This window comes from Oncorhynchus keta, chromosome 1 (genome assembly GCF_023373465.1).
Source record: "Oncorhynchus keta strain PuntledgeMale-10-30-2019 chromosome 1, Oket_V2, whole genome shotgun sequence".
Lineage (NCBI taxonomy): Eukaryota > Metazoa > Chordata > Actinopteri > Salmoniformes > Salmonidae > Oncorhynchus > Oncorhynchus keta.
The window spans coordinates 92,969,048-92,990,202 of NC_068421.1; the positions used below are offsets into that span (position 1 = coordinate 92,969,048).

At 51.0% G+C, this 21,155-nt stretch overlaps 1 protein-coding gene across 4 annotated transcripts in view; it reads left to right on the forward strand.

Annotated features, from left to right (window-relative positions):
* Positions 1-21,155, forward strand: part of dzip1l (DAZ interacting zinc finger protein 1-like) — a 75,996-nt gene that overhangs the window by 29,076 nt on the left and 25,765 nt on the right. For all 4 annotated transcript variants that reach the window (XM_052465994.1, XM_052465990.1, XM_052465993.1 and 1 more), the window contains exons 4-7: positions 10,698-10,782; positions 14,425-14,549; positions 20,014-20,175; positions 20,849-20,986. In XM_052465994.1, coding sequence (XP_052321954.1) covers positions 10,698-10,782; positions 14,425-14,549; positions 20,014-20,175; positions 20,849-20,986 — 510 coding nt within the window. The remainder of the gene's footprint in view (positions 1-10,697; positions 10,783-14,424; positions 14,550-20,013; positions 20,176-20,848; positions 20,987-21,155) is intronic.

A 21,155-nucleotide genomic window follows, 5' to 3' on the forward strand; every position in this document is an offset into this window, starting at 1 on the left:
ACTGTACCCTCCACCCTGACCATCTATACTGTACCCTCCACCCTGACCATCTCTCTGTACCCTCCACCCTGACCATCTCTATACCCTCCACCCTGACCATCTCTATACTGTACCCTCCACCCTGACCATCTCTATACTGTACCCTCCACCCTGACCATCTCTGTACCCTCCACCCTGACCATCTCTGTACCCTCCACCCTGACCATCTCTATACTGACCATCTCTCCACCCTGACCATCTCTATACTGTACCCTCCACCCTGACCATCTCTGTACTGTAAGACCTCCACCCTGACCATCTCTGTACCCTCCACCCTGACCATCTCTATACCCTCCACCTGACCATCTCTGTACCCTCCACCCTGACCATCTCTATACTATACTCCACCCTGACCATCTCTGTACCCTCCACCCTGACCATCTCTATACCCTCCACCCTGACCATCTCTGTACCCCCACCCTGACCATCTCTATACTACCCTGACCATCTCTATACTGTACCTCCACCCTGACCATCTCTGTACCCTCTCTCTGTACCCTCCACCCTGACCATCTCTATACTGTACCTCCACCCTGACCATCTCTGTACCCTCCACCCTGACCATCTCTATCTCTGTACCTCCACCCTGACCATCTCTATACCCTCCACCCTGACCATCTCTATACCCTCCACCTGACCATCTCTGTACCCTCCACCCTGACCATCTCTATACCTCCACCCTGACCATCTCTATACTGACCATCTCTGTACCCTCCACCCTGACCATCTCTATACTGTCCACCCTCCACTCTGACCCTCCACCCTGACCATCTCTATCCACTGACCATCTCTGTACCCTCCACCCTGACCATCTCTGTACCCTCCACCTGACCATCTCTGTACCCTCCACCCTGACCATCTCTATACTGTACCACCCTGACCATCTCTGTACCCTCCACCCTGACCATCTCTGTACCTCCACCCTGACCATCTCTATACTGTACCCTCCACCTGACCATCTCTATACTGTTGCCCTCCACCTGACCACCCTGACCTCCATCTACTATACTGTACCCTCCACCCTGACCATCTCTCCATGACCATCTCTGTACCCTCCACCCTGACCATCTCTATACTGTACCTCCACCCTGACCATCTCTATCCACCCTGACCATCTCTGTCATCCCTCCACCCTGACCATCTCTGTACCTCCACCCTGACCATCTCTATACTGTACCCTCCACCTGACCATCTCTATACTGTACCCTCCACCCTGACCATCTCTATACTACCCTGACCATCTCTGTACCCTCCACCTGACCATCTCTATACTGACCACTCTGTACCACCCTGACCATCTCTATACTGTGTACCCTCCACCCTGACCATCTCTGTACCCTCCACCTGACCATCTCTATACCCTCCACCCTGACCATCTCTGTACCCTCCACCCTGACCATCTCTATACCCTCCACCCTGACCATCTCTGTACTTCTCCACCCTGACCATCTCTGTACCCTCCACCCTGACCATCTCTATACCCTCCACCTGACCATCTCTGTACTGTACCTCCACCCTGACCATCTCTGTACCCTCCACCCCTGACCATCTCTGTACCCTCCACCTGACCATCTCTGTACTATACTCCACCCTGACCATCTCTATACTGTACCCTCCACCTGACCATCTCTGTACCTCCACCCTGACCATCTCTGTACCCTCCACCCTGACCATCTCTGTACCCTCCACCTGACCATCTCTATACTGTCCACCCTGACCATCTCTGACTGCCACTCACCCTGACCATCTCTGTACCCTCCACCCTGACCATCTCTGTACCCTCCACCCTGACCATCTCTGTACTGTACTCCACCCTGACCATCTCTGTACCCTCCACCCTGACCATCTCTATACTGTACCCTCCACCCTGACCATCTCTATACTGTCTCCACCCCACCCTGACCATCTCTATACTGTACCCTCCACCCTGACCATCTCTATACCCTCCACCTCCATCTCTGACCACCTGACCATCTCTGTACCCTCCACCCTGACCATCTCTATACTGTCCACCCTGACCATCTCTATACCCTCCACCCTGACCATCTCTATACTGTACCCTCCACCCTGACCATCTCTATACTTCCACCCTGACCATCTCTGTACCCTCCACCCTGACCATCTCTATACCCTCCACCTGACCATCTCTGTACCCTCCACCCTGACCATCTCTATACTTCCACCCTGACCATCTCTATACTGTACCCTCCACCCTGACCATCTCTATACCCTCCACCCTGACCATCTCTGTACCCTCCACCCTGACCATCTCTATACTGTACCCTCCACCCTGACCTCTCCCTCCACCTGACCATCTCTATACTGTACCCTCCACCCTGACCATCTCTATACCCTCCACCCACCATCTCTGACCCTCCACCCTGACCATCTCTATACCCTCCACCCTGACCATCTCTATACTGTACCTCCACCTGACCATCTCTATACTGTGACCATCTCCACCCTGACCATCTCTATACTGTCCACCCTGACCATCTCTATACCTCCACCCTGACCATCTCTGCACCCTCCACCCTGACCATCTCTATACTGACCACTCTCTCCACCTGACCATCTCTGTACCCTCCACTGACCATCTCTATACCACACCTGACCATCTCTATACCATCTCTATACTCTCCACCTGACCATCTCTATACTGTACCCTCCACCCTGACCATCTCTATACTGTACCTCCACCCTGACCATCTCTATACTGTACCCTCCACCCTGACCATCTCTGTACTGTACCCTCCACCCTGACCATCTCTATACTGTACCCTCCACCCTGACCATCTCTATACCCTCCACCCTGACCATCTCTATACTGTACCTCCACCCTGACCATCTCTATACTGTACCTCCACCCTGACCATCTCTGTACCCTCCACCCTGACCATCTCTGCACCCTCCACCCTGACCATCTCTATACTATACTCTCCACCCTGACCATCTCTATACTATACTTCTCCACCTGACCATCTCTATACTGTACCTCCACCCCTGACCATCTCTATACTGTACCCTCCACCCTGACCATCTCTATACTGTGCCCTGACCATCTCTGTACCCTCCACCCTGACCATCTCTATACTATACTCCCACCCTGACCATCTCTATACTATACCTCCACCCTGACCATCTCTATACTGTACCTCCACCCTGACCATCTCTGTACCCTCCACCCTGACCATCTCTGTACCTCCATCCTGACCATCTCTGTACCCTCCACCCTGACCATCTCTGTACCCTCCACCCTGACCATCTCTATACCCTCCACCCTGACCATCTCTATACTGTACCCTCCACCCTGACCCTCTCTGTACCCTCCACCCTGACCATCTCTGTACCCTCTATCCTGACCATCTCTGTACCCTCCACCCTGACCATCTCTGTACTGTACCCTCCACCCTGACCATCTCTATACTGTACCCTCCACCCTGACCATCTCTATACTGTACCCTCCACCCTGACCATCTCTGTACCCTCCACCCTGACCATCTTTATACTGTACCCTCCACCCTGACCATCTCTATACTCTCCACCCTGACCATCTCTATACTGTACCCTCCACCCTGACCATTTCTATACTGTACCCTCCACCCTGACCATCTCTGTACCGTCCACCCTGACCATCTCTGCACCCTCCACCCTGACCATCTCTATACTATACTCTCCACCCTGACCATCTCTATACTGTACCCTCCACCTGACCATCTCTGTACCATCCACCTGACCATCTCTATACCCTCCACCCTGACCATCTCTATACTGTACCCTCCACCCTGACCATCTCTATACTGTACCTCCACCCTGACCATCTCTGTACCCTCCACCCTGACCATCTCTGTACCCTCCACCCTGACCATCTCTATACTATACTCTCCACCTGACCATCTCTATACTGTACCTCCACCTGACCATCTCTATATACCTCCACCTGACCATCTCTATACTGTACCCTCCACCCTGACCATCTCTATACTGTACCCTCCACCCTGACCATCTCTATACTGTACCTCCACCCTGACCATCTCTATACTGTACCTCCACCCTGACCATTTCTATACTGTACCTCCACCCTGACCATCTCTGTACCTCCACCTGACCATCTCTGCACCCTCCACCCTGACCATCTCTATACTATACTTGCTCCACCCTGACCATCTCTATACTATACTCCACCCTGACCATCTCTATACCCTGACCATCTCTATACTGTACCTCCACCCTGACCATCTCTATACTGTACCCTCCACCCTGACCATCTCTATACTGTACCCTCCACCCTGACCATCTCTATACTGTACCCTCCACCCTGACCATCTCTATACCCTGACCATCTCTCTGTACCCTCCACCCTGACCATCTCTATACCTCCACCCTGACCATCTCTGATACTGTACCTCCACCCTGACCATCTCTATACTGTACCCTCCACCCTGACCATCTCTATACTGTACCCCTGACCATCCACCCTGACCATCTCTGTACCCTCCACCCTGACCATCTCTATACTGTACCTCCACCCTGACCATCTCTATACTGTACCCTCCACCCTGACCATCTCTATACTGTACCTCCACCCTGACCATCTCTATACCCTCCACCCTGACCATCTCTGCCTATACTCCACCCTGACCATCTCTATACTGTACCTCCACCCTGACCATTTCTATACTGTACCCTCCACCCTGACCATCTCTGTACCCTCCACCCTGACTCTCTGTACCCTCCACCCTGACCATCTCTATACTATACTCTCCACCCTGACCATCTCTATACTATACTCTCCACCCTGACCATCTCTATACTGTACCCTCCACCCTGACCATCTCTATACTGTACCTCCACCCTGACCATCTCTATACTGTACCCTCCACCCTGACCATCTCTATACCCTCCACCCTGACCATCTCTATACTGTACCCTCCACCCTGACCATCTCTGTACCCTCCACCCTGACCATCTCTGTACCCTCCACCCTGACCATCTCTGTACCCTCCACCCTGACCATCTCTATACTGTACCCTCCACCCTGACCATCTCTATACTGTACCTCCACCCTGACCATCTCTATACTGTACCTCCACCCTGACCATCTCTATACTATACCCTCCACCCTGACCATCTCTATACTGTACCCTCCACCCTGACCATCTCTATACTCTCCACCCTGACCATCTCTATACTGTACCCTCCACCCTGACCATTTCTATACTGTACCCTCCACCCTGACCATCTCTGTACCCTCCACCCTGACCATCTCTGCACCCTCCACCCTGACCATCTCTATACTATACTCTCCACCCTGACCATCTCTATACTATACTCTCCACCCTGACCATCTCTATACTGTACCCTCCACCCTGACCATCTCTCTACCCTCCACCCTGACCATCTCTATACTGTACCCTCCACCTGACCATCTCTATACTGTACCCTCCACCCTGACCATCTCTATACTGTACCCTCCACCCTGACCATCTCTATACTGTACCCTCCACCCTGACCATCTCTATACCCTCCACCCTGACCATCTCTATACTGTACCCTCCACCCTGACCATCTCTATACCCTCCACCCTGACCATCTCTATACTCTCCACCCTGACCATCTCGATACTCTCCACCCTGACCATCTCTATACCCTCCACCCTGACCATCTCTGTACCCTCCACCCTGACCATCTCTGTACCCTCCACCCTGACCATCTCTGTACCCTCCACCCTGACCATCTCTATACTGTACCCTCCACCCTGACCATCTCTGCACCCTCCACCCTGACCATCTCTATACCCTCCACCCTGACCATCTCTATACTATACCCTCCACCCTGACCATCTCTATACTGTACCCTCCACCCTGACCATCTCTATACTCTCCACCCTGACCATCTCTATACTGTACCCTCCACCCTGACCATCTCTGTACCTCCACCCTGACCATCTCTATACCTCCACCCTGACCATCTCTATACTATACCTCCACCCTGACCATTTCTATACTGTACCCTCCACCCTGACCATCTCTGTACCCTCCACCCTGACCATCTCTGTACCCTCCACCCTGACCATCTCTATACTGTACCCTCCACCCTGACCATCTCTATACTATACTCTCCACCCTGACCATCTCTATACTATACTCTCCACCCTGACCATCTCTATACTGTACCCTCCACCCTGACCATCTCTCTACCCTCCAACCTGACCATCTCTATACTGTACCATCCACCCTGACCATCTCTATACTGTACCCTCCACCCTGACCATCTCTATACTGTACCCTCCACCCTGACCATCTCTATACCCTCCACCCTGACCATCTCTATACTGTACCTCCACCCTGACCATCTCTATACTGTCCCTCCACCCTGACCATCTCTATACTGTACCTCCACCCTGACCATCTCTATACCTCCACCCTGACCATCTCTATACCTCCACCCTGACCATCTCTATACCCTCCACCCTGACCATCTCTCCATACTCTGTACCTCCACCCTGACCATCTCTATACTGTCTCCACCCTGACCATCTCTATACCCTCCACCCTGACCATCTCTATACCTCCACCCTGACCATCTCTGTACTTCCACCCTGACCATCTCTATACCCTCCACCCTGACCATCTCTATACTGTACCTCCACCCTGACCATCTCTATACCCTCCACCCTGACCATCTCTATACCCTCCACCCTGACCATCTCTGTACCCTCCACCCTGACCATCTCTATACCCTCCACCCTGACCATCTCTATACCCTCCACCCTGACCATCTCTGTACTGTACCTCCACCCTGACCATCTCTGTACCCTCCACCCTGACCATCTCTATACTGTACCCTCCACCCTGACCATCTCTATACTGTACCCTCCACCCTGACCATCTCTGTACTGTACCTCCACCCTGACCATCTCTGTACCCTCCACCCTGACCATCTCTGTACCCTCCACCCTGACCATCTCTGTACTGTACTCCACCCTGACCATCTCTACTGTCCCCACCATCCACCCACCCTGACCATCTCTGTACTGTACCTCCACCCTGACCATCCCTGACCATCTCTATACTGTACCCTCCACCCTGACCATCTCTATACCCTCCACCCTGACCATCTCTATACTGTACCCTCCACCCTGACCATCTCTATACTGTACCCTCCACCTGACCATCTCTGACCCTCCACCCTGACCATCTCTATACTGTACCCTCCACCCTGACCATCTCTATACCCTCCACCCTGACCATCTCTCTACTGTACCCTCCACCCTGACCATCTCTGTACTGTACCCTCCACCCTGACCATCTCTGTACCTCCACCCTGACCATCTCTGCACCCTCCACCCTGACCATCTCTGTACTGTACCCTCCACCCTGACCATCTCTGTACCCTCCACCCTGACCATCTCTGCACCCTCCACCCTGACCATCTCTATACCCTCCACCATGACCATCTCTATACTATACCCTCCACCATGACCATCTCTATACTGTACCCTCCACCCTGACCATCTCTGTACTGTACCCTCCACCCTGACCATCTCTATACTGTACCTCCACCTGACCACCCTGACCATCTCTGTACCTCCACCCTGACCATCTCTGCATCCTCCACCCTGACCATCTCTGTACCCTCCACCCTGACCATCTCTGTACTGTACCCTCCACCCTGACCATCTCTATACTGTACCTCCACCCTGACCATCTCTGTACCCTCCACCCTGACCATCTCTGCACCTCCACCCTGACCATCTCTGTACTCTCCACCCTGACCATCTCTATACTGTACCCTCCACCCTGACCATCTCTATACTATACCCTCCACCCTGACCATCTCTGTACCCTCCACCCTGCCCTGCCCTGTACCCTCCACCCCGACCATCTCTATACTGTACCCTCCACCCTGACCATCTCTATACCCTCCACCCTGACCATCTCTGTACCCTCCACCCTGACCATCTCTGCACCCTCCACCCTGACCATCTCTATACTGTACCCTCCACCCTGACCATCTCTCTACCCTCCACCCTGACCATCTCTGCACCCTCCACCCTGACCATCTCTATACTATACTCTCCACCCTGACCATCTCTATACTATACTCTCCACCCTGACCATCTCTATACTGTACCTCCACCCTGACCATCTCTATATTGTACCCTCCACCCTGACCATCTCTATACTGTACCCTCCACCCTGACCATCTCTATACCCTCCACCCTGACCATCTCTGTACCCTCCACCCTGACCATCTCTGTACTGTACCCTCCACCCTGACCATCTCTATACCCTCCACCCTGACCATCTCTGTACCCTCCACCCTGACCATCTCTATACCCTCCACCCTGACCATCTCTATACCCTCCACCCTGACCATCTCTATACCCTCCACCCTGACCATCTCTATACTGTACCCTCCACCCTGACCATCTCTGTACCCTCCACCCTGACCATCTCTGTACCCTCCACCCTGACCATCTCTGTACCCTCCACCCTGACCATCTCTGCACCCTCCACCCTGACCATCTCTATACTATACTCTCCACCCTGACCATCTCTATACTGTACCCTCCACCCTGACCATCTCTATACTGTACCCTCCACCCTGACCATCTCTATACTGTACCCTCCACCCTGACCATCTCTATACTCTCCACCCTGACCATCTCTGTACTGTACCCTCCACCCTGACCATCTCTATACTGTACCCTCCACCCTGACCATCTCTGTACCCTCCACCCTGACCATCTCTATACCCACCACCCTGACCATCTCTATACTGTACCCTCCACCCTGACCATCTCTCTACTACCTCCACCCTGACCATCTCTATACTGTACCCTCCAACCTGACCATCTCTATACTGTACCCTCCACCCTGACCATCTCTATACTGTACCCTCCACCCTGACCATCTCTATACTGTACCCTCCACCCTGACCATCTCTATACCCTCCACCCTGACCATCTCTATACTCTCCACCCTGACCATCTCTATACTCTCCACCCTGACCATCTCTATACCCTCCACCCTGACCATCTCTGTACCCTCCACCCTGACCATCTCTGTACCCTCCACCCTGACCATCTCTGTACCCTCCACCCTGACCATCTCTCTACTGTACCCTCCACCCTGACCATCTCTCTGTACCCTCCACCCTGACCATCTCTGTACCCCACCCTGACCATCTCTGTACTGTACCCTCCACCTGACCATCTCTATACTGACCATCTCTATACCCTCCACCCTGACCATCTCTATACTATACCCTCCACCCTGACCATCTCTGTACCCTCCACCCTGACCATCTCTGTACCCTCCACCCTGACCATCTCTGTACCCTCCACCCTGACCATCTCTATACCCCTCCACCCTGACCATCTCTCCACCCTGACCATCTCTGTACCCTCCACCCTGACCATCATCTCCACCCCTGACCATCTCTGTACCCTCCACCCTGACCATCTCTATACTGTACCCTCCACCCTGACCATCTCTGCACCCTCCACCCTGACCATCTCTATACCATCTCCCTCCACCCTGACCATCTCTGTACTGTACCTCCACCCTGACCATCTCTATACCCTCCACCCTGACCATCTCTGTACCCTCCACCCTGACCATCTCTGTACCCTCCACCCTGACCATCTCTGTACTGTACCCTCCACCCTGACCATCTCTGTACCCTCCACCCTGACCATCTCTGTATCCCTGTACTCTGACCACCCTGACCATCTCTGTACCCTCCACCCTGACCATCTCTATACTATACTCTCCACCCTGACCATCTCTGTACCCTCCACCCTGACCATCTCTGTACCCTCCACCCTGACCATCTCTGTACCTCCACCCTGACCATCTCTCTACCCTCCACCCTGACCATCTCCACCCTGACCATCTCTCTACCCTCCACCCTGACCATCTCTCCCTCCACCCATCCACCCTGACCATCTCTCTACCCTCCACCCTGACCATCTCTCTACCCTCCACCCTGACCATCTCTCTACCCTCCACCCTGACCATCTCTCTACCCTCCACCCTGACCATCTCTATACCCTCCACCCTGACCATCTCTGTACCCTCCACCCTCCATCTCTGTACCCTCCCATCTCTGTACCCTCCACCCTGACCATCTCTATACTGTACCCTCCACCCTGACCATCTCTGTACCCTCCACCCTGACCATCTCTGTACCCTCCACCCTGACCATCTCTATACTATACTCTCCACCCTGACCATCTCTATACTATACTCTCCACCCTGACCATCTCTGTACCCTCCACCCTGACCATCTCTGTACCCTCCACCCTGACCATCTCTCTACCCTCCACCCTGACCATCTCTCTCCCCTCCACCCTGACCATCTCTCTACCCTCCACCCTGACCATCTCTCTACCCTCCACCCTGACCATCTCTACCCTCCACCCTGACCATCTCTCTACCCTCCACCCTGACCATCTCTCTACCCTCCACCCTGACCATCTCTATACCCTCCACCCTGACCATCTCTGTACCCTCCACCCTGACCATCTCTGTACCCTCCACCCTGACCATCTCTATACTGTACCCTCCACCCTGACCATCTCTATACTGTACCCTCCACCCTGACCATCTCTCTCCCCTCCACCCTGACCACACTATGATATTTTTCAGTGCCAATGCTGTGAGAAGTCCTTCACCAACTATTCCTACTTACAAGCCCACGTACAGCGCAGGCATCCGGAGCTGACAGACACAGGTCGGTGTCATATCTACACTCCTCAGATTTTTGTTCTTCTACCCGATTGAACTCTTTATTAGTAAGTAGTCAGTCAACACAATGGCTATCAGTCAACACACAATGCATTATAAAACACGTGTATGTGGTTATCCTGATATGTTCATTTAGTAGCCACTTAATCTCTTTTATCCAGAGTGACTTACAGACCTGTGACCATTGAAGGTGGCGCATATGCCCCATGCAGGAATTTAACCTTCGACCTCATGTTGCCTTCGTGCTCTAATAGTCACTGAGTGGTTGCGTTCCCTACTGTCTGTTGTCCTCTTCTCAGAGAGGCAGATAACTACTGTCTGTTGTCCTCTCCTCAGAGAGGCAGATAACTACTGTCTGTTGTCCTCTCCTCAGAGAGGCAGATCCCTACTGTCTGTTGTCCTCTTCTCAGAGAGGCAGATAACTACTGTCTGTTGTCCTCTCCTCAGAGAGGCAGATAACTACTGTCTGTTGTCCTCTCCTCAGAGAGGCAGATAACTACTGTCTGTTGTCCTCTCCTCAGAGAGGCAGATAACTACTGTCTGTTGTCCTCTCCTCAGAGAGGCAGATAACTACTGTCTGTTGTCCTCTCCTCAGAGAGGCAGATAACTACTGTCTGTTGTCCTCTCCTCAGAGAGGCAGATAACTACTGTCTGTTGTCCTCTCCTCAGAGAGGCAGATAACTACTGTCTGTTGTCCTCTCCTCAGAGAGGCAGATAACTACTGTCTGTTGTCCTCTCCTCAGAGAGGCAGATAACTACTGTCTGTTGTCCTCTCCTCAGAGAGGCAGATAACTACTGTCTGTTGTCCTCTCCTCAGAGAGGCAGATAACTACTGTCTGTTGTCCTCTCCTCAGAGAGGCAGATAACTACTGTCTGTTGTCCTCTCCTCAGAGAGGCAGATAACTACTGTCTGTTGTCCTCTCCTCAGAGAGGCAGATCCCTACTGTCTGTTGTCCTCTCCTCAGAGAGGCAGATAACTACTGTCTGTTGTCCTCTCCTCAGAGAGGCAGATAACTACTGTCTGTTGTCCTCTCCTCAGAGAGGCAGATAACTACTGTCTGTTGTCCTCTCCTCAGAGAGGCAGATAACTACTGTCTGTTGTTCTCTCCTCAGAGAGGCAGATAACTACTGTCTGTTGTCCTCTCCTCAGAGAAGCAGATAACTACTGTCTGTTGTCCTCTCCTCAGAGAGGCAGATAACTACTGTCTGTTGTCCTCTCCTCAGAGAGGCAGATAACTACTGTCTGTTGGCCTCTCCTCAGAGAGGAAGATCCCCACTGTCTGTTGTCCTCTCCTCAGAGAGGAAGATCCCCACTGTCTGTTGTCCTCTCCTCAGAGAGGAAGATAACTACTGTCTGTTGTCCTCTCCTCAGAGAGGCAGAAACTACTGTCTGTTGTCCTCTCCTCAGAGAGGCAGATAACTACTGTCTGTTGTCCTCTCCTCAGAGAGGCAGATAACTACTGTCTGTTGTCCTCTCCTCAGAGAGGCAGATAACTACTGTCTGTTGTCCTCTCCTCAGAGAGGAAGATCCCCACTGTCTGTTGTCCTCTCCTCAGAGAGGAAGATAACTACTGTCTGTTGTCCTCTCCTCAGAGAGGAAGATCCCCACTGTCTGTTGTCCTCTCCTCAGAGAGGAAGATCCCTACTGTCTGTTGTCCTCTCCTCAGAGAGGCAGATAACTACTGTCTGTTGGCCTCTCCTCAGAGAGGAAGATCCCCACTGTCTGTTGTCCTCTCCTCAGAGAGGAAGATCCCCACTGTCTGTTGTCCTCTCCTCAGAGAGGAAGATAACTACTGTCTGTTGTCCTCTCCTCAGAGAGGCAGATAACTACTGTCTGTTGTCCTCTCCTCAGAGAGGCAGATCCCTACTGTCTGTTGTCCTCTCCTCAGAGAGGCAGATAACTACTGTCTGTTGTCCTCTCCTCAGAGAGGCAGATAACTACTGTCTGTTGTCCTCTCCTCAGAGAGGCAGATAACTACTGTCTGTTGTCCTCTCCTCAGAGAGGCAGATCCCTACTGTCTGTTGTCCTCTCCTCAGAGAGGCAGATAACTACTGTCTGTTGTCCTCTCCTCAGAGAGGCAGATAACTACTGTCTGTTGTCCTCTCCTCAGAGAGGCAGATAACTACTGTCTGTTGTCCTCTCCTCAGAGAGGCAGATCCCCACTGTCTGTTGTCCTCTCCTCAGAGAGGCAGATAACTACTGTCTGTTGTCCTCTCCTCAGAGAGGCAGATAACTACTGTCTGTTGTCCTCTCCTCAGAGAGGCAGATAACTACTGTCTGTTGTCCTCTCCTCAGAGAGGCAGATAACTACTGTCTGTTGTCCTCTCCTCAGAGAGGCAGATAACTACTGTCTGTTGTCCTCTCCTCAGAGAGGCAGATAACTACTGTCTGTTGTCCTCTCCTCAGAGAGGCAGATCCCTACTGTCTGTTGTCCTCTCCTCAGAGAGGCAGATCCCTACTGTCTGTTGTCCTCTTCTCAGAGAGGCAGATAACTACTGTCTGTTGTCCTCTCCTCAGAGAGGCAGATAACTACTGTCTGTTGTCCTCTCCTCAGAGAGGCAGATAACTACTGTCTGTTGTCCTCTCCTCAGAGAGGCAGATAACTACTGTCTGTTGTCCTCTCCTCAGAGAGGAAGATCCCTACTGTCTGTTGTCCTCTCCTCAGAGAGGCAGATCCCTACTGTCTGTTGTCCTCTCCTCAGAGAGGCAGATAACTACTGTCTGTTGTCCTCTCCTCAGAGAGGCAGATAACTACTGTCTGTTGTCCTCTCCTCAGAGAGGCAGATAACTACTGTCTGTTGTCCTCTCCTCAGAGAGGCAGATAACTACTGTCTGTTGTCCTCTCCTCAGAGAGGAAGATCCCCACTGTCTGTTGTCCTCTCCTCAGAGAGGAAGATAACTACTGTCTGTTGTCCTCTCCTCAGAGAGGCAGATAACTACTGTCTGTTGTCCTCTCCTCAGAGCGCCAGATAACTACTGTCTGTTGTCCTCTCCTCAGAGCGCCAGATAACTACTGTCTGTTGTCCTCTCCTCAGAGAGGCAGATAACTACTGTCTGTTGTCCTCTCCTCAGAGAGGCAGATAACTACTGTCTGTTGTCCTCTCCTCAGAGAGGCAGATCCCTACTGTCTGTTGTCCTCTCCTCAGAGAGGCAGATAACTACTGTCTGTTGTCCTCTCCTCAGAGAGGCAGATAACTACTGTCTGTTGTCCTCTCCTCAGAGAGGCAGATAACTACTGTCTGTTGTCCTCTCCTCAGAGAGGCAGATAACTACTGTCTGTTGTCCTCTCCTCAGAGAGGCAGATAACTACTGTCTGTTGTCCTCTCCTCAGAGAGGCAGATAACTACTGTCTGTTGTCCTCTCCTCAGAGAGGCAGATAACTACTGTCTGTTGTCCTCTCCTCAGAGAGGCAGATAACTACTGTCTGTTGTCCTCTCCTCAGAGAGGAAGATCCCCACTGTCTGTTGTCCTCTCCTCAGAGAGGCAGATAACTACTGTCTGTTGTCCTCTCCTCAGAGAGGCAGATAACTACTGTCTGTTGTCCTCTCCTCAGAGAGGCAGATAACTACTGTCTGTTGTCCTCTCCTCAGAGAGGCAGATAACTACTGTCTGTTGTCCTCTCCTCAGAGCGGCAGAAGAAGAGGCAGGTGGAACAGATGGAGGATGGGATAGAGGAGCTGAGAGAGAGGCTGAAACTGTCCCAGACTAGACTGGACGTAGAGAGGGAAGCAGAGGCCCTTAGGAAACAACAGGTAACACCATACACAAGCGTATTGCCTGCCTTGTGAAGGGAGACTTCAGGAGGTTGAAGCCACTCAGGACGATGAGCCATCGTCAGAAAATGAGCTTATCGAGGATTCAAGCCCATTGTGGAACTCTCCAAGGGCACCTGGTGGGGCGATAGATTACAACAATGTTAAGCTTTAGTGGACAAGTGATAGTGACAGCATGGATTTCAAATGAGGAGATGGACAGGTGAGTGAGGAGATGGACAGGTGAGTGAGGAGATGGACAGGTGAGTGAGGAGAGGTGAGTGAGGAGATGGAGAGGTGAGTGAGGAGATGGAGAGGTGAGAGAGGAGATGGACAGATGAGTGAGGAGATGGACAGGTGAGTGAGGAGATGGACAGATGAGTGAGGAGATGGACAGGTGAGAGAGGAGATGGACAGGAAGGAGAGAGGATATGGACAGGTGAAAGAGGAGATGGACAGGTGACAGAGGAGATGGACAGGTGAGTGAGGAGATGGACAGGTGAGTGAGGAGATGGACAGGTGACAGAGGAGATAGACAGGTGAGTGAGGAGTGACAGGTGAGTGAGGAGATGGACAGGTGAGAGAGGAGATGGACAGGTGAGAGAGGAGATGGACATGTGAAAGAGGAGATGGACAGGTGAGAGAAGAGATGGACAGGTGAAAGAGAGGAGATGGACAGGTGAGTGAGGAGATGGACAGGTGAGTGAGGAGATGGACAGGTGAGTGAGGAGATGGACAGGTGAGTGAGGAGATGGACAGGGGGGGAGGAGATGGACAGGTGAGTGAGGAGATGGACAGGTAAGAGAGGAGATGGACAGGTAAGTGAGGAGATGGACAGATGAGTGAGGAGATGGACAGGTGAGTGAGGAGATGGACAGGTAAGAGAGGAGATGGACAGGTAAGTGAGGAGATGGACAGGTGAGAGAGGGAGAAAAGTACTCCCCCTCCAATACAGGCAGATTCAGGACAGTACTCTCCCTCCAATACAGGCAGATTCAGGACAGTACTCCTGCTTCAATACAGGCAGATTCAGGACAGTTCTCCCCCTCCAATACAGGCAGATTCAGGACAGTACTCTCTCCAATACAGGCAGATTCAGGACAGTACTCTCTCCAATACAGGCAGATTCAGGACAGTACTCTCTCCAATACAGGCAGATTCAGGACAGTTCTCTCTCCAATACAGGCAGATTCAGGACAGTACTCCTGCTTCAATACAGGCAGATTAAGGACAGTACTCTCTCCAATACAGGCAGATTCAGGACAGTACTCCCCCTCCAATACAGGCAGATTCAGGACAGTTCTCGCTCCAATACAGGCAGATTCAGGACAGTACTCTCCCCAATACAGGCAGATTCAGGACAGTTCTCCCCTCCAATACAGGCAGATTCAGGACAGTACTCTCCCCAATACAGGCAGATTCAGGACAGTACTCTCCCCAATACAGGCAGATTCAGGACAGTTCTCCCCCCTCCAATACAGGCCGATTCAGACCAGTACTCTCCCCAATACAGGCAGATTTAGGACAGTTCTCCCCTCCAATACAGGCCGATTCAGAACAGTACTCTCCCCAATACAGGCAGATTTAGGACAGTTCTCCCCTCCAATACAGGCCGATTCAGACCAGTACTCTCCCCAATACAGGCAGATTCAGGACAGTTCTCCCCCTCCAATACAGGCAGATTCAGGACAGTACTCTCCCCAATACAGGCAGATTCAGGACAGTTCTCCCCTCCAATACAGGCCGATTCAGACCAGTACTCTCCCAATACAGGCAGATTTAGGACAGTTCTCCCCTCCAATACAGGCCGATTCAGACCAGTACTCTCTCCAATACATGCAGATTCAGGACAGTTCTCCCCTTCAATACAGGCAGATTCAGGACAGTTCTCTCCCCAATACAGGCAGATTCAGGACAGTACTCCCCTCCAATACAGGCAGATTCAGGACAGTTCTCTCCCCAATACAGGCAGATTCAGGACAGTACTCCTGCTTCAATACAGGCAGATTCAGGACAGTTCTCCCCCTCAATACAGGCCGATTCAGACCAGTACTCTCCCCAATACAGGCAGATTCAGGACAGTTCTCTCTCCAATACAGGCAGATTCAGGACAGTAATCCCCTCCAATACAGGCAGATTTAGGACAGTTCTCCCCCACAGTTCTCCCCAATACAGGCAGATTCAGGACAGTACTCCTGCTTCAATACAGGCAGATTCAGGACAGTTCTCCCCTCCAATACAGGCCGATTCAGACCAGTACTCTCCCCAATACAGGCAGATTCAGGACAGTTCTCTCTCCAATACAGGCAGATTCAGGACAGTAATCCCCTCCAATACAGGCAGATTCAGGACAGTTCTCCCCCTCCAATACATGCAGATTCATGACAGTTCTCCCCCTCCAATACAGGCCGATTCAGACCAGTACTCTCCCCAATACAGGCAGATTCAGGACAGTTCTCCCCTCCAATACAGGCAGATTCAGGACAGTACTCTCCCCAATACAGGCAGATTTAGGACAGTTCTCCCCCTCCAATACAGGCCCGATTCAGACCAGTACTCTCCCCAATACAGGCAGATTCAGGACAGTACTCTCCCCCAATACAGGCAGATTCGGGACAGTTCTCCCCCCTCCAATACAGGCCGATTCAGACCAGTACTCCCCCCAATACAGGCAGATTTAGGACAGTTCTCCCCCTCCAATACAGGCCGATTCAGACCAGTACTCTCCCCAATACAGGCAGATTCAGGACAGTTCTCTCTCCAATACAGGCAGATTCAGGACAGTTCTCCCCCTCCAATACATGCAGATTCATGACAGTTCTCCCCCTCCAATACAGGCCGATTCAGACCAGTACTCTCCCCAATACAGGCAGATTCAGGACAGTTCTCCCCTCCAATACAGGCAGATTCAGGACAGTACTCTCCCCAATACAGGCAGATTTAGGACAGTTCTCCCCTCCAATACAGGCCGATTCAGACCAGTACTCTCCCCAATACAGGCAGATTCAGGACAGTACTCTCCCAATACAGGCAGATTCGGGACAGTTCTCCCCTCCAATACAGGCCGATTCAGACCAGTACTCTCCCCAATACAGGCAGATTTAGGACAGTTCTCCCCCTCCAATATAGGCCGATTCAGACCAGTACTCTCCCCAATACAGGCAGATTCAGGACAGTTCTCTCCCCAATACAGGCAGATTCAGGACAGTAATCCCCTCCAATACAGGCAGATTCAGGACAGTTCTCCCCCTCCAATACATGCAGATTCAGGACAGTTCTCCCCCTCCAATACAGGCCGATTCAGACCAGTACTCTCCCCAATACAGGCAGATTCAGGACAGTTCTCCCCCTCCAATACAGGCAGATTCAGGACAGTACTCTCCCCAATACAGGCAGATTTAGGACAGTTCTCCCCCTCCAATACAGGCCGATTCAGACCAGTACTCTCCCCAATACAGGCAGATTCAGGACAGTACTCTCCCCAATACAGGCAGATTCAGGGACAGTTCTCCCCCTCCAATACAGGCCGATTCAGACCAGTACTCTCCCCAATACAGGCAGATTTAGGACAGTTCTCCCCCTCCAATACAGGCCGATTCAGACCAGTACTCTCCCCAATACAGGCAGATTCAGGACAGTTCTCCCCCTCCAATACAGGCAGATTCAGGACAGTTCTCTCCCAATACAGGCAGATTCAGGACAGTACTCTCTCCAATACAGGCAGATTCAGGACAGTACTCTCTCCAATACAGGCAGATTCAGGACAGTACTCTCTCCAATGCAGGCAGATTCAGGACAGTACTCCCCTTCAATACAGGCAGATTCAGGACAGTACTCTCTCCAATACAGGCAGATTCAGGACAGTACTCTCTCCAATACAGGCAGATTCAGGACAGTACTCTCTCCAATGCAGGCAGATTCAGGACAGTACTCCCCTTCAATGCAGGCAGATTCAGGACAGTACTCCCCTTCAATGCAGGCAGATTCAGGACAGCCGGCTAAAATGTTTTGCTCACGAGGTGGGGGCTCGTAGATGTGGGTATATATGTGGGTATAGATGTGGGCATAGATGTGGGTATAGATGTGGGTGTAGATGTGGGTATAGATGTGGGCATAGATGTGGGCATAGATGTGGGTATAGATGTGGGTATAGAGGTGGGTATAGATGTGGGTGTAGATGTGGGTATAGATGTGGGTGTAGATGTGGGTATAGATGTGGGTATAGTGTGGGTATAGATGTGGGTATAGTGTGGGTATAGATGTGGGCATAGATGTGGGCGTAGATGTGGGTGTAGATGTGGGTATAGTGTGGGTATAGATGTGGGCATAGATGTGGGCATAGATGTGGGTATAGATGTGGGTATAGATGTGGGCATAGATGTGGGTATAGTTGTGGGTATAGATGTGGGTATAGATGTGGGTATAGATGTGGGTATAGATGTGGGTGTAGATGTGGGTGTAGATGTGGGTATAGATGTGGGTATAGATGTGGGTGTAGATGTGGGTGTAGATGTGGGTGTAGATGTGGGTATAGTGTGGGTATAGATGTGGGCATAGATGTGGGCATAGATGTGGGTATAGATGTGGGTATAGTGTGGGTATAGATGTGGGTATAGATGTGGGCATAGATGTGGGTATAGATGTGGGTATAGATGTGGGTATAGATGTGGGTATAGTGTGGGTGTAGATGTGGGTATAGATGTGGGTATAGATGTGGGTGTAGATGTGGGTGTAGATGTGGGTATAGATGTGGGTATAGATGTGGGTGTAGATGTGGGTATAGATGTGGGTATAGATGTGGGTATAGATGTGGGTATAGATGTGGGTATAGATGTGGGTATAGATGTGGGTATAGATGTGGGTATAGATGTGGGCATAGATGTGGGCATAGATGTGGGCATAGATGTGGGTATAGATGTGGGTATAGATGTGGGTATAGATGTGGGTATAGTGTGGGCATAGATGTGGGTATAGATGTGGGTATAGATGTGGGCATAGATGTGGGTATAGTGTGGGTATAGATGTGGGTATAGTGTGGGTATAGATGTGGGTATAGATGTGGGTATAGTTGTGGGTATAGATGTGGGCATAGATGTGGGTATAGTGTGGGTATAGATGTGGGCGTAGATGTGGGTGTAGATGTGGGTGTAGATGTGGGTATAGTGTGGGTATAGATGTGGGCATAGATGTGGGCATAGATGTGGGTATAGATGTGGGCATAGATGTGGGTATAGATGTGGGTATAGATGTGGGCATAGATGTGGGTATAGTGTGGGTATAGTGTGGGTATAGTTGTGGGTATAGTTGTGGGTACGTGCAGACCCACGAGCCGGTGTGGCCACTCATGATGAGTTCAGATTTTTGCTGTTGTTGTGTCCCTCCACCCCCTTCACAGTTACCCATCCCAGATGTATATCTAAACTGCGGTGTCTCTCATGAGTGCTTCAATGGGTTTAACCAACAGGAGCTGGAAGATCAGCGAAGGAAAGAGACCTCGGAGAGAGAGAAGATGGAGAGCTGGAAAGAGGAGGAGAGGAAGAAGTTTCATGAGGAAATGAGGGACCTGAAGCAGCTGTTCCTGCAGGAGTTCAGAGATATGGCCAGCAGGAGCTCCTCCATTGAGGCTGTGAGTCCTATTCCCATTTTAAAGGACATGCATGAACCAGGGGCTTAGTGGCGTGGTGGTAAAAGTGATGTTGAGTCGATCCAAGGTGTAGTGCTTTCCAGCCACTAGATGGCGCCACAGTGTAAAGAAAGAGCCGGTTTTCAAAAGCTCAAGCACGCACCCCCTGCTACTTGCCACAAAACACACAAAACCAGTATCAAGTCATTTTCCGATGGCCTTTGAAGCTATAATCCTTAATGGTGAAACAGTCACATCCGTTTGGCATATTACAACCAACAAGTGAATTAGTGCATACAGCCAACATGGTTTCTTTCCGCTCTGACATCATCGCACGCACAGTAGAACATCACAATATGTACCGCGAGTTAATACGGTTTTTTGTCACGCCGCTGCAGTTCCCTCCTCTGATCTGTTTCATCTTCAAAACAAAAACAAAAACAAAAACAATAACAGAGCTGCTGAAGCAAACAGTGCCTCTGTTCCTCCCCCCAAAAAAGCGGATGCCATTTCTATATGCCATATATATATATATATATATATTTTTTTAATTCCTCAATGTATTCTTCTGAAACAAATACTTAATTCCAAACATGAAATTAAGTTCAGTTTTTTTTTTTTTTTTACTTACTGTGTTGTCTCATGACTTAACAAGATGGGAAAACTCACTTGACAGAAACTGCAGGAGCTCCAGACCAGAGAAGAAGTGACTGTTTCTAACCTGGGCTCCTATCAAGAGGAGGAGGAGCTGCAGCAGAGAGAAGAGGCAGAGAAGAGGATGATGATGATGATGAAGAAGAAGATGTCTGAGCAGGTATGTATGTATGTATGTATGTATGCATGTATGTATGTATGCATGTATGTATGTATGTATGTATGTATGTGTATGTATGTGTGTATGTATTTACATTATGTATGTATGTATGTATGTATGTATGTATGTATGTATGTATGTATGTATGTATGTATGTATGTATGTATGT